Below are 13,365 nucleotides of genomic sequence, written 5' to 3'. Positions count from 1 at the left end.
AGTTATCAGATTTATTTACCATCTCATGAATGTGTGCTTATTGCTTGTTTTGTCTACAAATGTTGATACATGGTCAAGAAATACTCATGTGAAGGTACATGTAGGAGGCTATTGTTTGGAACTCTCCTGCTCTTCTTGGTTGCTTTCACCACTTGTTCCTGCAAATCCCCGCCTTTCATCGGCAGAGGCGGTGATGACGGGCATCCAGATATCAGCAGTGGTACTCAAAAGGGATTTCACCTCTGGATCCGAGGCCATGGCAGAAGAAATCATCTTGTCAACATTATCAAGCCTCGCTGATAGTTTGTCCAGCTCTGCTGCGATCTCTAACTAAAGATAGCGTTGAACGAAAACTAATGAGATGAGAAAATGTAAATAAATTCGCGGGAAGGGGATTAAACAGAGGTTGTTGCAGTTACCTCATCAAGCTGCTTAGGTGTCTGCTCTGGTACCTTGGTAACTTCTAGTCCTAGTGCTTCGATCTTAGCACGCAATTCTACTTCTTCCTGGTTGCTCATTGACTCCACCTGCATTTGAATAATCAAATACTAGTTACTTTCTCAATGATCATAGTCAAGCATCAAAAGACAATTGTCGTCTTATCCAAATCACAAAAAGATATGATGTTGAATAGTAAGAAATCAGAAATATCCTGAGGAACTGCGAGAAATGAATGTAAAGTAACAACCACATGCAATCCTGCATATAATGAGGATCCAAACTTCCAATGCTATAATCAATAAACTATACAGATTCAGATGCCCCAATAATGACAAAACATTACATGCTATGCAAAAATGTAGACACGCCTACAAACAGGACAGTCAGTGATGGGGGTACCAAGGTCCAATAGACCACAATACCTTGCAGATACAATGTTAAGTAGAACCCTCATGGAGAGGGCTAAAATGAACTAATCCTGTATGGCATTTCACTTGTCACCGAGAAGTAAGTGTTCAGTTAAGTGATCATGTCTATGAATGTTTTCATGGTTCCACACTCAGATTACCATGCAGTTTATAAGAATAAGACTACACTCATGAAAAAAAAAAGTTTGTAGTACTGATTCAGCATTTTGTATATTGTTCCTATCACTCATAGGGTAAACTGTTGAGTTTCAGATACCGGTGAATGGTCACTAGTTGTTTCAAGTGAGGTTATTGGCCCTAATATACATGATCATGCCGCTGATTCTGTGGTTCTATGGGAAATACAGCAAAAAGAAAAGGGATTCTATTGTTGTTGTTTTGTCTTGTCATAGCTTGAAAAATATGAATATATGAAAATAAAAGAAAAAGAGTTTCACACCTCCAGGTTGCAATGGGTGTAGTTGATAGAGTTCAGAGTTTTGAAACAGGGGCTGATATAGATCAGCTTGATTTAGATAGGAAATTTTGTTTGATTGCTAGAACGAGAAGGAATCAATCCCAGCCAATCACCAGTAGATTGATAGTTGGCATTGACCTTCAATCACCCAATGACCCAAATCAATAGCCCATGTTTCACTCTTTCAGATTCGTAAACATTACACAGCAGGGCGCCAGTGCATAGTAACATAAAGCAAGGAATCCACCAGAAAGAGATTAACTACATCAACTCTGAGCCTATGCACTATGCTGCTATTTTGCTTCTCTCCCAGCCATGTCGTTGAGGTCAAATCCCAGGCCATAGGCCATGTTGCATCTATCCCCAAAACAAATTAACTAGGTTTACATAAATAATGGTATCAACCGAGATTGATATGTGATACTAGATCCGCAAAAGTAACAACATCCGCACGAAGCGAAGATCCATGTCGGCGAAATCATGAACCACCCCTAATCCAAAAACAAGAAATCGACAACAGATCGAGAGGGCGGCGGCGCTTGTACCTGCTGGAGCAGGTCGGAGAGGAGCTGGAACAGCTGCGTGTCCGGCTTCGCCTCCTCCGCCATCAAAATTTCCTTCTCTTTCGATTCCTCTTCCCCGCCGAAGCTGCTCGTTCTCTGTTCTTGCGTGCAGCAGGTTGGGCTCGAGATTTGCCTGGCTCTTGGCTTCCCCTGATTAGCCTACACGAGAGAGAGAAAAAAAAACATAAAAAAAGGGCGTGAGGTGTCACCGATCAGGACCCGTTTTGGGGTGATCCGCTCGGATCCAAGGCCCAACTTCACTAATGGGCCAGCTGTTCGCAGCTTTGTTGCCTTTCTTCCGCTTTGGGCCGTGACCGCGCTGCTTGCGGCCCAGCGTGAAAGCGTACATACAGATTTTTTTTATTTTTATTTACTAAAATATTTAGAAAGTAATTGTTTTTCAAAAAGTATTGCAGATCTACCCCTAATGGCCGTTGTTGGGAGGATTGTATATTTCTTTATGACGTTGCACGCGTTATAACAGTCGTGCAGCCTAACTCTAGTAGAATGGTAAGGAGGTTGTCTACAAAATAGTCGGTTCTCCTTCACGTAGCCGTTAGCATATGTGCAATGGTTACGTGCCATGTCATAAGTAAAATATTCTCTAAGATGACATTCTTAAGAGGAGTGTATATATATACATGTAATACTTTGAAAATATTGTTTTTAAAAATATTTGAATAGATAAAATAAAAAAAATTACGTACACACACAGAGACAGGGTACTGCATCCGCGAGCACCGGTGGACGTGGGGCGCGTGCACCGAGCGAGTCGGTGGTGGTGGCGGCGGCCTGCGCGGGGTGAGAGGACCGAGACGACGAGCGGAAGCTACCGTGGCGTGGCTCATCGGTGGGAGGGGGGCGTCCAAGGATTCGTTGCTTTGACCGGTGACAAACGCGTGTGCTTGAATCGTTAATATGTTGTGCTTTTATTTTTGTTGGTTTTGGGTCAAAAAGAGAGCCAAGTCATGTGCACCTACGTGTTATGCTTCCTCTTATTTTCGTGTTTCTATTTCGGTGAGATATGATGGAATTTGGTATATTAAGAGCAAAGGTAACATCTTACGGACAAAACAGAGCTGATAGTAGCAGAGATAAAAGGAGAGGACATGAAGCTTTTCAAAAGATATTTGTAGAAACGCCGTAGGTTTTTTTAAAGGGCTATGGACATTGATTTTAAGTTCCTTTTTTTTTGTTAAAGTATGTCAAATGACACCCTGTATAAACTATTAGCTTGTTTAAGAAGCTTTGTTTTACATGCGTCTCGTAATCTAAGCTATAGCCATAGGTGGTGTGTACACGCATATGTGATGTTTTTTTTAGATTGTGTGAAAAATACATGCCATGCACGTAAATCACACGTTTGTGAGTGTGTATCTATTAATATACGCTCAATGGTAAAAATCCATGCCCTTGTTGAATTCTTACTAAAGCGCAACCACACGTGTAGTATTAATTGGTAATAGGCTGTGTTAGGAGGTTGAGGTTGGGAACTCAACCTCCTCAGGGTAAAATAGAGCAATCCATTAGCACATGATCAATTAATAATTAGCTAAAATAAACTTAAAAACTGATTAGTATCATTTTTTTAAAAAATAACTTCCCTATAGAACTTTTTTTCATAAAAAAGTGCCATGTAAGCAGTTTGGGAAATTCGCATGTGAAAAACGAGGGAGTAAGTTAAGAATTGATACATCCGAATATAACTTTACATATCTTCGGAAAACGTTCTTTTATTCATTATTGGTATAACTCCGAAAGAAAACAATTATGGTAGTTGGAGGCACTTACTCCCTATATGAAGCAAAATTTATGCAAGTTTTTAGTAGGATATGACCGACATTTCTACATAAATCTAGCACCTGCAAAAATCAGTAAACCTTTTATATTAACATTAATATTAATAAACATCCTGATTGAGTCATGCTAGCGAAATTAATTTCTGGTGGGATTTATCCAAGATAAATCACCCTATTAGTTCTAATATCATTAGTTTCGTAGTAACACATACTCCTACTACGTTACTAACAAATGAGCATTGCAATTCATCTCACAGTAGACATTTTATTATGGACGAGAAGAAAGTAAGAAAAAACAGAAAACCGCCAGTTCGCATCCAGATCACACCCAGAGGCGTCCAATGGCGGTACAATCCGTGCTGTCCATCCGAGACACGCAACCGGCGCCAGGAGATCTCCACCGTCCGTATCCGAAACCGCCAATCCAGCCGTCCATCCCTTACCCACCTCCCCAATAAATACCCTCGTACCCCTTCTCACCCCACGCCTTCTCTCCTCCATCTCTCTCTCTCTTCCCCTCTCGCTTCGCTTTTCTCCCCCAAATCGGATCGAACAAAATTCGTAAATTAATCTCATAAAAACACACACGAAGCGAACGGATTCGAAGAGAGCTTAACACGAGACGGCTTCGATCGATCCCGTTTTGGGGAGCTAATCGTGTGGTTTTTGTTGGATTGTTTTTTTTTGGGTGTTAATCTAGGGTTAGGGTTTCGGATCTGGACTATTAGTCCCCAAATCCATCCATGAATGACCCCATGATGCGGCCACCGGCGCAGCAGCCGCCGCTGCAGTACCAGATGTGGCCGCCGCCGCCGCCGCCGCCGCCGGTGATGGAGTTGCCGGTGGTGTTCGTCGGGGTGAAGCCGGTGAGGCCGGCGTGGAAGCGGGTGGCGAGGCAGCCGGGGTGGAAACAGCGGAAGGCGGCGGCGTCGGCGGCGGCGGCGGCGGTGGGGGCGAGGTGGGGCGGCGCGGCGGCGCCCCGCAACACGACGTCGTACCTGATCCGGGCCAAGCGGGCGGGGGGCGTGGCGTCGCTGGTGTCGCCGTGCCCCGTCACGCCGGCCGTGCTGCCGACGCCGCAGCTGTCGCCGGCGCGCGAGGTGGTGGTGGAGATGGCCAAGGAGAAGTGGGGCGTCGACGGGTACGGCTCCATGAAGGGCCTCATCCGCCTCCGCTCCCAGGCCGCCGACGCCGGTGGCCTCCCCGGCGAGGACTCCGGATCCGGCGAGAGCGACGTGGAGGAGCACGTCGAGGTGGAGCGCCGCCTCGACCACGACCTCAGCCGCTTCGAGATGGTGCAGCTCCCCGTCGCGGCCGGCGACTGCGAGGACGACGAAGACGATGACGACGGCGACGAGGCCCGCACCGCGCGGCTGGAGGAGGAGAACCTGACCCTGCGCGAGCGGCTGTTCCTGATGGAGCGCGACATGGACGACCTCCGCCGCCGCCTCCTCGCCGTGGAAACCCTCTGCCGCGACCGCCACCGCGACGGCTGCGTGGTGGACGCTGCCGGCGTCGTCGCCGAGGAGACGGTGCTCTCCGAGAGCGTCGCCGGCGCCGACCTCGCCGGAGTCGGAGACGACGACGGTGACACGGCGGCGGACGCCATGAAAGCGTGAAGCAGACAAGGGCTTGTACTACTCAACTGTACATAGGTTTCCGGGTTTCCCCTGTGCAGATGTTGATGTGAAGAGTAGGCAGAAGCAGCTTTAGCTTAGAAATTACTCTTCTTCTTTGCATCCTTCCTGTGGTTTAATCTTGATTTTTGTTATTACTTGTTTAGCAGCAGCTTGATCATCTCTTTGTAGTACTAGTTCGGTTCTATTTCTTCTTGTAGAATCAAATCAGCCAATGGATGATGATGATGATGAAATTGGGTAGGCAGGCAAGAACACAAGATGTGGGTGTTCTTCTTCTGCTCCTGTAGATCCCTCATCAACTACTCTCCTAGTCTCCTAGATAGATAGACTATTATCTTAGAGTATGATGTTAGTACCAAAAGATATTCAGTAACCTGCTCGGTGTATGCTATGAATTTCAAATCCAAAGTGTTTGTTTAGTTTGTTCATTGCTGTTCTGTGGGCACCTAAGAAAATGTTTTGGTTGGTGATAGGTAGGAGATGAGCAAAACCGGTGACAGAAGCCAATCAAAAGAATCCCTCCTCTTCGTTCCTCGGCGTTCTCGCGTTTGTGTGTTTGGTACTTGTTGAATTGAATTGAGAAATCGAAATATCTCTTGCGTGGAAGAGAGACCGACTCCTGTACTACAACTACAAGTGATGGTGTTTAATGCCGTTCGGTTGGTCAGGCCCTGTCCCGGATAGCTCCATTTCTGTGCCGAATTGTGCCGCGCAGACGTGCAGTTGCACTGCTGCAGGGTTGGCAGCTTGCGAGATGGGAAGCATTTGGCATTTCGCGTTGCTGGGTTTGGGCTGTGGACGACTCCGAGGAGAAGAGAAACTAATGCCCTTTTCGGAGAGTTTAAGATTATGAGAAATATTTAAGGAGAAACTAGATGTGAGAATTTAGAGAAGCTGGTAAATATTTGAACTGTTTGGTAAAGTTTGTTTGGTAAAGTTTCTGGTAACGGAAGATCCTAGAAGAAGCTGTAGTCACGAGAAGCTACGCAAACATACCCTAAACTCCATGGCTAGTAGCTAGCCTTCGTTGCTGAGCTCTATAGAGAGGAGGAGAATATAGCATCTAGAAAAGCGTGGTTTTGAGGAAGATGCTGAAAGCTCTGACCGATCTAGGACCCTTCCTTGCTACTGTAGTATGATCTCTTTTGTGTGCTGTCGGAATTTCTCTCTTTATTTTTTCATTTAAAGGAAAAACCTTTGAATATTCCTCTCCTCTGTCTCTTTAAGCAGCTCTGCTGCTCCCTTTGTGTTTAGCCACGAAGATTCTTGATTTCTTTCTCACATCTCGAGACCCTGCAAGCAAGAACACACCCGGACCGAACCGAACACCCGTGGTGACACGGTCCCATGGCGGCAAAACGCATTCGGTGAGGCCGTGGGTTTTGGCCCGAAATGAGTTGACCCAACGGCATAGGAAAAGGGTAGTAGGATGGTAGTTATAAAGTGTAACCAAATGCTATACTAAATCTTACCACGGAAACAGAGCCACTGCTAAACGATGCAGTTTTTTTTTAAAAAAAAATCTATATAAAAATCGCTTTAAAAATTCATATTGATTTATTTTCAGAATTTTTTAATTAATACTTAAATTGATCATGCAATAATAAGTCGTTCCGTTTTACGTACAAGAGGATTCATTCCCAACCCACTTCCAACCAACACAGCCTAAGTATGGTTTCCAATCGTTATAAATTTTTTAGTTATATATAAAATTTGAATCTCAATTTCTGTCAACACACGTTCATCGTTAAATAGTTAAATTGATAAATATGAGGGAAAAAAAAAGTTCTTGCCAACTTAAGAAACGTTCCTGTACGAATGATATCATTTCGGACTCATCTACGAGCGCTGAGCGCATGAGTGCGACCGCACTGGGGCTTCCAACTTTCAAGCTCGCGTAATCGCGCTGGTTGAACCAACGGATCCGACTAGCGGCTACTCCAGCCGCAGCCCCACTTATTACAGGCGTACACAGCCACCTTCTCCAGTTGATTTGATTTTGATTAATTCACTTGTCGATTCCGGGGAGCGTGACGTAGCAAATTGACAAAACCAGTGGGCTACACCACCATGGTTATGCATTTTCGGATATAAAGTTTTTTCTTTTTCCCCTTATCCCTCTTAATAGCTGCATAGAACATAATGATGGTGGTAATAACTCTGTGAGCAAAACATTCTGAATGTCTCGCTGCAGGCAAGGCTTGTTTGTGGATGCAATTCGATCTTCAGAAGGGTTAAATCATGAAGAGTTATGGATGCGGTAAAAGTAGCGATAGGTTAACATGTGTCCAGAAGGACCACAGAATGCTGTTGTTAATGGAAAAAAAAAGTTGACCTTATATATTTTTCCCCCTTGAGCGAGTACGCAGACAAGACGGTTGAATGATACTAGTATACTATAATTGAGAACATGAATTCAATACGAGTACATGGAATCTGAAAAAGAATGCACTGCTAAAGTGTTAGACTTCCTTTTCTTTTGTAGATCACAAACATCACCATTTTATAGTGTTTGTTTGGTCAAACACAAGTGCAGAACTGCAAGTTCAATGCCGCGCACATCCCATTTACAGTGTCCAGCTTGCTAATTTTTCATGGTGCAAAAAGTCTTATTAATACCTGAGTAAAATTCGATAACTTGCCGCAATCTGCAGTTTTTTTCTACCAAATACAAATGCTAGGACGGTAGGCAAGCCTACAAGGTAATGTTATTATTTTGCTGTATTATGTGGTGTTGGTTTATATCCCATAAATATGGGAAAACACATTCTTTGTTGTACACTCAACGCTTACAAGTTGATGAGAAGGGCATGGATTGATAGACTGGCAAGCCACGCCACAGAAACACCCTGATGGCTCCAAAGAGTTAGCTTAGAGAAGCAGGAAAATAAAGGTCAAGTTGTATATGGGGAACTAAACGTACCTGCAGATCTTGCAAGGTTACATTAGTTCTGTAGAGTCAGGCGCGATTTGTGCGCCTTCCAACTTGGAGAGCGAGTTCAGTGTCTATCTTAAGAGATATATCAAGTGCCTTTACAGAATGTGTTAATGCTCCACTGAAAAGAAAATCAAGAAATTGTTGAAATAAATGATTTGGAAGTTCAAGATATCAGGTTGTTCTTCTACAGTAAAACAGCAAACAAAAACAAAGAGCTGGCAATTAAAGTCGTATTACAAAATTGCTCTGAAAAGCAAACATATCTCAACTCAAACAGAAGGCAGTGCACATGATATCAGTTGACAAATGGAAATAATTAGTAGCAGTTAATAGAAACAAGATGCCGATACCTTGAAATATAGGTAACCCCCGTTTCTCCAATTTTCTTCACTGTGTCAATAGTCACATTTCCAGATGCCTGAAGCAACAGTCACATTTCATTGTAATTCGTCAGTTAAACAAGGGAATTCACTATGCAATAAGCCCTGCAGTCTACCGTTACATCATATTTACCCTAAATTCCCCAAGTTAATAATGAGTATAAATAAGCAATATAGAATAATAACAGCAGTTCAAGACATCATCAGATTATAAGGATCAATAAAAGTAAATTGTCACTTCCCCCACCCATGTTATGTAAATAACACTGCAGGAAATGTATGCTTTGCAAAGTTAAACCTGCCACACCTCAGTCTCAAATCTACCATTTATCAACTCCACGGCATCCTTGAGCATTGATACATCAATATCACCGTTACCAAGAGGGACAACCATATTATCCAACATTATACGAGTTAAAGAGGTATTGTTCTCAGCAGCATACTCCAATAAATCTTTTACTTCCTGAAGTGTTCTTGTCTCAACCTGATTCATAAAATGTAATCACTGTCAACATATGCACATTCTCATTTTAGCTTTTTTTTTAAACAAGAACGTAAGCACATTTCTAACTAAAGAGCCTGGAGAGAAAAATGTAAAGCTAAAACAGAATCACATGCAAACATAAGTGCATCGTTTAGATGTGATATATGTAATCACTAGATGATACCTCAACAGGAAGTGCAAGCTTTTCCTTCGCCAAGAATCGATCAACAAATTTCATTGCATTTGTTATGCCCCCAGCAACAGAAATATGATTATCCTTTATCATAACCATATCAAATAAGCCAATTCTGTGATTCTTTCCACCACCAATTAGTACCTATGCTTGTACAAGCACGATTAAAGTTGCAACAGAAGGAATGAAAAATAAGCCACAAGTGTAAAGTGGCAAAAAAAAAAAAGAGAGACAGGTATCTTACTGCCCACTTGTCAACGAGGCGTAAACCTGGAGCTGTTTTCCTTGTTTCCAGTATGCATGCTGGATGAGCAGCGTCGGCCATGGCCTGAATGTAATAAAAAAGTATGTTGCATGAAATTCATTCTCACATAACACACAACAGGGTATAATTATATTAATTTTTAGAACATAGATTAAAACCCAGCTTTTACATCCAAATCATATGTACACAGCCCACCAGGTTTAATCATACTTGATCTGGGAAAAGCAAGACATCAAAGTGGTTTACTGAAAAATCAGATCGGGAGAATCAGCCTTGGCTGATTATCATCAAATCTGGAAAGTGGTATGCATGTACCTATCAGGAAAATATGTAAGGAGCAACTAGAGTGGCTGTTTGAATAGTGAAACATGTCCAAAGTCCATAAACAGTTGCCTATGTTTCACTTCATCTGCGAAAAAGACGAACATCTTAGCTATCAACTAAGGTCACCAATCACCTTTGTCATTGTAGCAATTCCACTCATTCTTTGCATGAAATTGAGCACAACTCTTTCAGCAACAATAATGTTGCGAGCACAACCTAAATACAAATGATGAAAATGTGAAAAGTGTGTTAGACCTACCAGGTTAACACAATTCAAGAACTTAGGCACTACCAAATACAATAAGTTGTTTTAGGCAGAATACCATATACTCTCCCAAATTGCAATCCCTTATGGACATAATTTCCATCACTTTCAAACCATTCAACCTGTAAAATGGCCCCCAAAATGGTATTATCAATGCCATATATGAAATGTGCAGAATCATGCCCTGCCAAACAGCAAAATGAAACTATGAAGCTGATATACCTTCAATGATGGATCAACTTGCTTAAATATCATATCTGCTAGGCTTATTCCAGCGACAACACCATCCTCCTTTGCAATAAAGGTGGCTTCAGCTTTCACGTCAGAAGGTATGGTTGCCAAGCAAGATACATCCCCTGAAGGTGTAAATATGATGCCAAGAGTGTCAGACTCATACTGAAAGATGAGAACTGCAAATAAGTTCAAAGCACAGCAATAGTTCAATGTCAAAGATAGAAGAACTTAAGTAGCATTACCATACTAGATTGTTACTAGTACTATTTAGGAGACTACAGAGGGCTAAAGCAGAGCAGCCCACCTGAATATGTTCCTTTAGCTACAATAGAGTTAATCATATTTGTAGGAATCTCCAATGATGATAAACTTATTTTGCTAATACAACCGCAGTGTCTACGTTCATGACTATGCTAGTAACTGTTAAAGAACTGAAGAGAAAAAACAACAGATATAAATGTACCCCAAACAAATTGATTGCATATATGGGATTGCAATTTACAGACCACCGCGAAACTTAGGCCCTCTTTGTTTAAGCTTAGACTTATTAGCTTAGACTTTTAAGTCAGCTTATTGGCTTTTATGGTTTATAAGCCGGTGGATTTAATGTGCTAAGTTTAGTGGTGGAGTCATACATCTATCTCAAATAAGTCAAAAAAAAGCTTCTCCAACCTAGTTTTTGGCTTAATAGTGTTAGAGTGGCTTATGACTTTAGAAAAGCCAAATGAATAAGCCGTTTGTTTGTTTAGGCTTAGACTTTTCAGCTTATAAGTTGGCTTATAAGCCTACACAAAGAGAGCCTTAACAAAGTGATCTTACAGACCAGAAATGAATACCAAAAAACAAATGTTAGTACTTAATTGTGCCTACACTACACTACACCACTACAGGAACAGGATTTGCTTGTGGTGTCACGGCATACACGACTGCTATCTACGTTGCGTACCTCGGTCGCCGGCGTCCTCGGAGAGGGCGAGGTTGATGACGGCCTTGAGGTCGTAGGTGGGGTGGGCCGGCGGCGCCACGGGCACCCGCGCCTCGGCGGACATGGAGGCGGCGCGGGGGAGGCGGAGGCGGAGGCGGTTGGAGAACGGCGATGAGGAGGAGTATGAGGAGGGGAAGGAGACGAGGCCTCGGAGGCGTGGGGCTAGCTGCAGAACGTTGGGATTGGGCGGCGCGGCGGCGGCGGCTGCGGCGGGCATCGCAAACGCAGTAGCCGCCGGCGTCTGGGGATCAGCGCGACAAAAGAAGGGTGTGGGGAGCGAAAGAGGAAAGAAGCCGCCGCGCGTATTGTGGATTTTTTTTTTGGTGGGGCCGATGGCTAGCTTCGCTCTCAATGAGTGAAAAGTGAAATCCCCTCATTTTTATTTTTATGTCACCTAAGTGGTTATTAAAACGTTTGAAAATAAAATGATAAGGTAGATAAATATAAATTATATCACTCCACACTTCACAGCATGCAACTTAAAATTTAACTTCCCGCGGTTTAGTTTTGTTCATTTTGTTATAACTTATAGAACTCAGAATTTTACCTGGCATATTCGTGGAGTGATATTTTTTATATTACTGTTTATTATTATTTGTTAAAAAAATATTATTTACATATGTAAGATTACGAGTGATTTTGTTCTCAAAGGATGAATCGTCATCTCCCTCACTAAGCCGTAAAAATGAGGCGGTGTGATATGTCGTGTTTGGTTTGTGCAGGCAACGTTAATTAATTGGGACTGTGACTGTCTTACTCCTCATTTGATAGAAAACTTCAACTAATATCTTACAAATTTTTAACCATTGGACTGATTTGAGAGAAATAAAAAAACTGAATAAAAGTAATATTAGTACAGAGTTTTTTTGGCAGCGCTATCACATAGGAAAAAAAATAGTATTTGGATAGTATTTGGGGAATCTGTTAAGATTATCATGCCATTTTTCTTACATAATTTCATTCATTTTTTTCATATGTGATTGCGCTACCAAAAATTGTGTATTTGTGTGGTTTTAGGGCTCTAAGATTTTCATTTTTTTTTAATTTGTATCACTAAAATAATAGGGAGGTATATGCCCCTCCAAGGATGGAGGAATACCTCATATAAAAAAAATCTTAGAGCCCTAAAAGTACACAAATACATAATTTTTGGCAACGCAATCACATAGGAAAAAAAATGAATGAAATTACGTAAGAAAAATGGCACCATAATTTTAGCAAATTCCCCAAAAGTAATATTAGTACATAGTATAGTTTTTCAAAGGGTATTTTTTACCCGGCCTCTACATCTAACCCGATATATGCGGCCTTTTTAGATTAGGAATTTTTGCTCATATGAAGATTTGAACTTAAGATCTTGAGTGTGCTACTTAAGTCACTACAACGTCTATGTAACATGTCCTTCTACTGTACAAAGTATAACAAACTGGGTGAACAACATATGCTAAAGTGGGAGGGTGTGCGGGTGTACAATTGTAGAGGAGGTGATTGTACTCGTATTGTCGGTGGCTACAGAGGAGGTGACTGTACTCGTATTGTAGGTGTCTACAGAGGGTACAGTTAATCTGATTGTGATTGGACCCATATTGTCGGGGTATAAGTTTGTACTGGGTTTCTTAAAACAATAAACTAGGAGTGGCCACGACACCCCAGCCTGGTTGAAGACGTCCTGCGCCTTGGCGAGGACGTCCTGCGCCGCCGCGCGCTTCCGGTAATGGCTCCAGGCGTAGTACGCCATGATCAGGGCGCCGACGAGCTCCCACACGAGCAGGATGATCCTGTTGGAATTAATGAATGGGCCTTAGCCCACTCGAAGATTAATTCTTTGGAAAATCACAAAAGCCCACCTCATGAGATGGCATGCATGTGGAGTTTAGTACCACCTTGCTTATTCTAGGAGAAGGGGACCTCCTTAAAAGGGAGGATGCCCTCCTAGCCATTTGAAGCATGTGTGGTGGAGAGAAGAGGG

General features: G+C 42.6%; 3 protein-coding genes across 3 annotated transcripts; 1 reads left to right on the top strand and 2 right to left on the bottom strand.

Moving 5' to 3' along the window:
- Positions 1 to 14: 14 nt before the first annotated feature.
- LOC127784565 (uncharacterized) lies at positions 15 to 2,067 on the bottom strand. Its single transcript, XM_052311893.1, has 3 exons — positions 1,872 to 2,067; positions 420 to 527; positions 15 to 330 (listed from the first exon to the last, which is right to left on the bottom strand). Exons 1-3 carry the CDS (start codon positions 1,932 to 1,934, stop codon positions 109 to 111), a joined length of 393 nt encoding a protein of 130 aa, XP_052167853.1. The 5' UTR covers positions 1,935 to 2,067; the 3' UTR covers positions 15 to 108.
- A 2,108-nt stretch (positions 2,068 to 4,175) lies between these two features.
- LOC127784568 (uncharacterized) lies at positions 4,176 to 5,756 on the top strand. Its single transcript, XM_052311897.1, has one exon. The coding sequence runs from the start codon at positions 4,432 to 4,434 to the stop codon at positions 5,305 to 5,307; it is 876 nt and encodes a 291-aa protein (XP_052167857.1). The 5' UTR covers positions 4,176 to 4,431; the 3' UTR covers positions 5,308 to 5,756.
- Positions 5,757 to 7,512: 1,756 nt separating this feature from the next.
- On the bottom strand, positions 7,513 to 11,687 carry LOC127784567 (nicotinate-nucleotide pyrophosphorylase [carboxylating], chloroplastic). The gene is made up of 10 exons (XM_052311896.1): positions 11,358 to 11,687; positions 10,400 to 10,533; positions 10,236 to 10,299; positions 10,046 to 10,128; positions 9,568 to 9,651; positions 9,315 to 9,467; positions 8,954 to 9,130; positions 8,617 to 8,684; positions 8,252 to 8,384; positions 7,513 to 8,177 (listed from the first exon to the last, which is right to left on the bottom strand). Exons 1-9 carry the CDS (start codon positions 11,611 to 11,613, stop codon positions 8,288 to 8,290), a joined length of 1,116 nt encoding a protein of 371 aa, XP_052167856.1. The 5' UTR covers positions 11,614 to 11,687; the 3' UTR covers positions 7,513 to 8,177; positions 8,252 to 8,287.
- Between the last annotated feature and the right edge of the window lie 1,678 nt (positions 11,688 to 13,365).

This window comes from Oryza glaberrima, chromosome 9, assembly GCF_000147395.1.
Source record: "Oryza glaberrima chromosome 9, OglaRS2, whole genome shotgun sequence".
In the NCBI taxonomy this organism is placed as follows: Eukaryota; Viridiplantae; Streptophyta; class Magnoliopsida; order Poales; family Poaceae; genus Oryza; species Oryza glaberrima.
Note: the sequence above shows the minus strand (reverse complement) of the source record. Positions and strands in the feature narration are given on the sequence as shown.

Excerpts from the sequence above, each read along its gene's own strand:
- LOC127784565 (XM_052311893.1), bottom strand. The coding sequence starts at position 1,934 with ATGGCGGAGGAGGCGAAGCCGGACACGCAGCTGTTCCAGCTCCTCTCC. Across the intron at positions 528-1,871 it reads TCTCCGACCTGCTCCAGCAG|GTGGAGTCAATGAGCAACCA; the intron begins GTACAAGCGCCG and ends ATTCAAATGCAG. Across the intron at positions 331-419 it reads CACCTAAGCAGCTTGATGAG|TTAGAGATCGCAGCAGAGCT; the intron begins GTAACTGCAACA and ends CGCTATCTTTAG.
- LOC127784568 (XM_052311897.1), top strand. The coding sequence starts at position 4,432 with ATGAATGACCCCATGATGCGGCCACCGGCGCAGCAGCCGCCGCTGCAG.
- LOC127784567 (XM_052311896.1), bottom strand. The coding sequence starts at position 11,613 with ATGCCCGCCGCAGCCGCCGCCGCCGCGCCGCCCAATCCCAACGTTCTG. Across the intron at positions 10,129-10,235 it reads GCAATTTGGGAGAGTATATG|GTTGTGCTCGCAACATTATT; the intron begins GTATTCTGCCTA and ends ATTTGTATTTAG. Across the intron at positions 8,685-8,953 it reads ATGGTAGATTTGAGACTGAG|GCATCTGGAAATGTGACTAT; the intron begins GTGTGGCAGGTT and ends CTGTTGCTTCAG.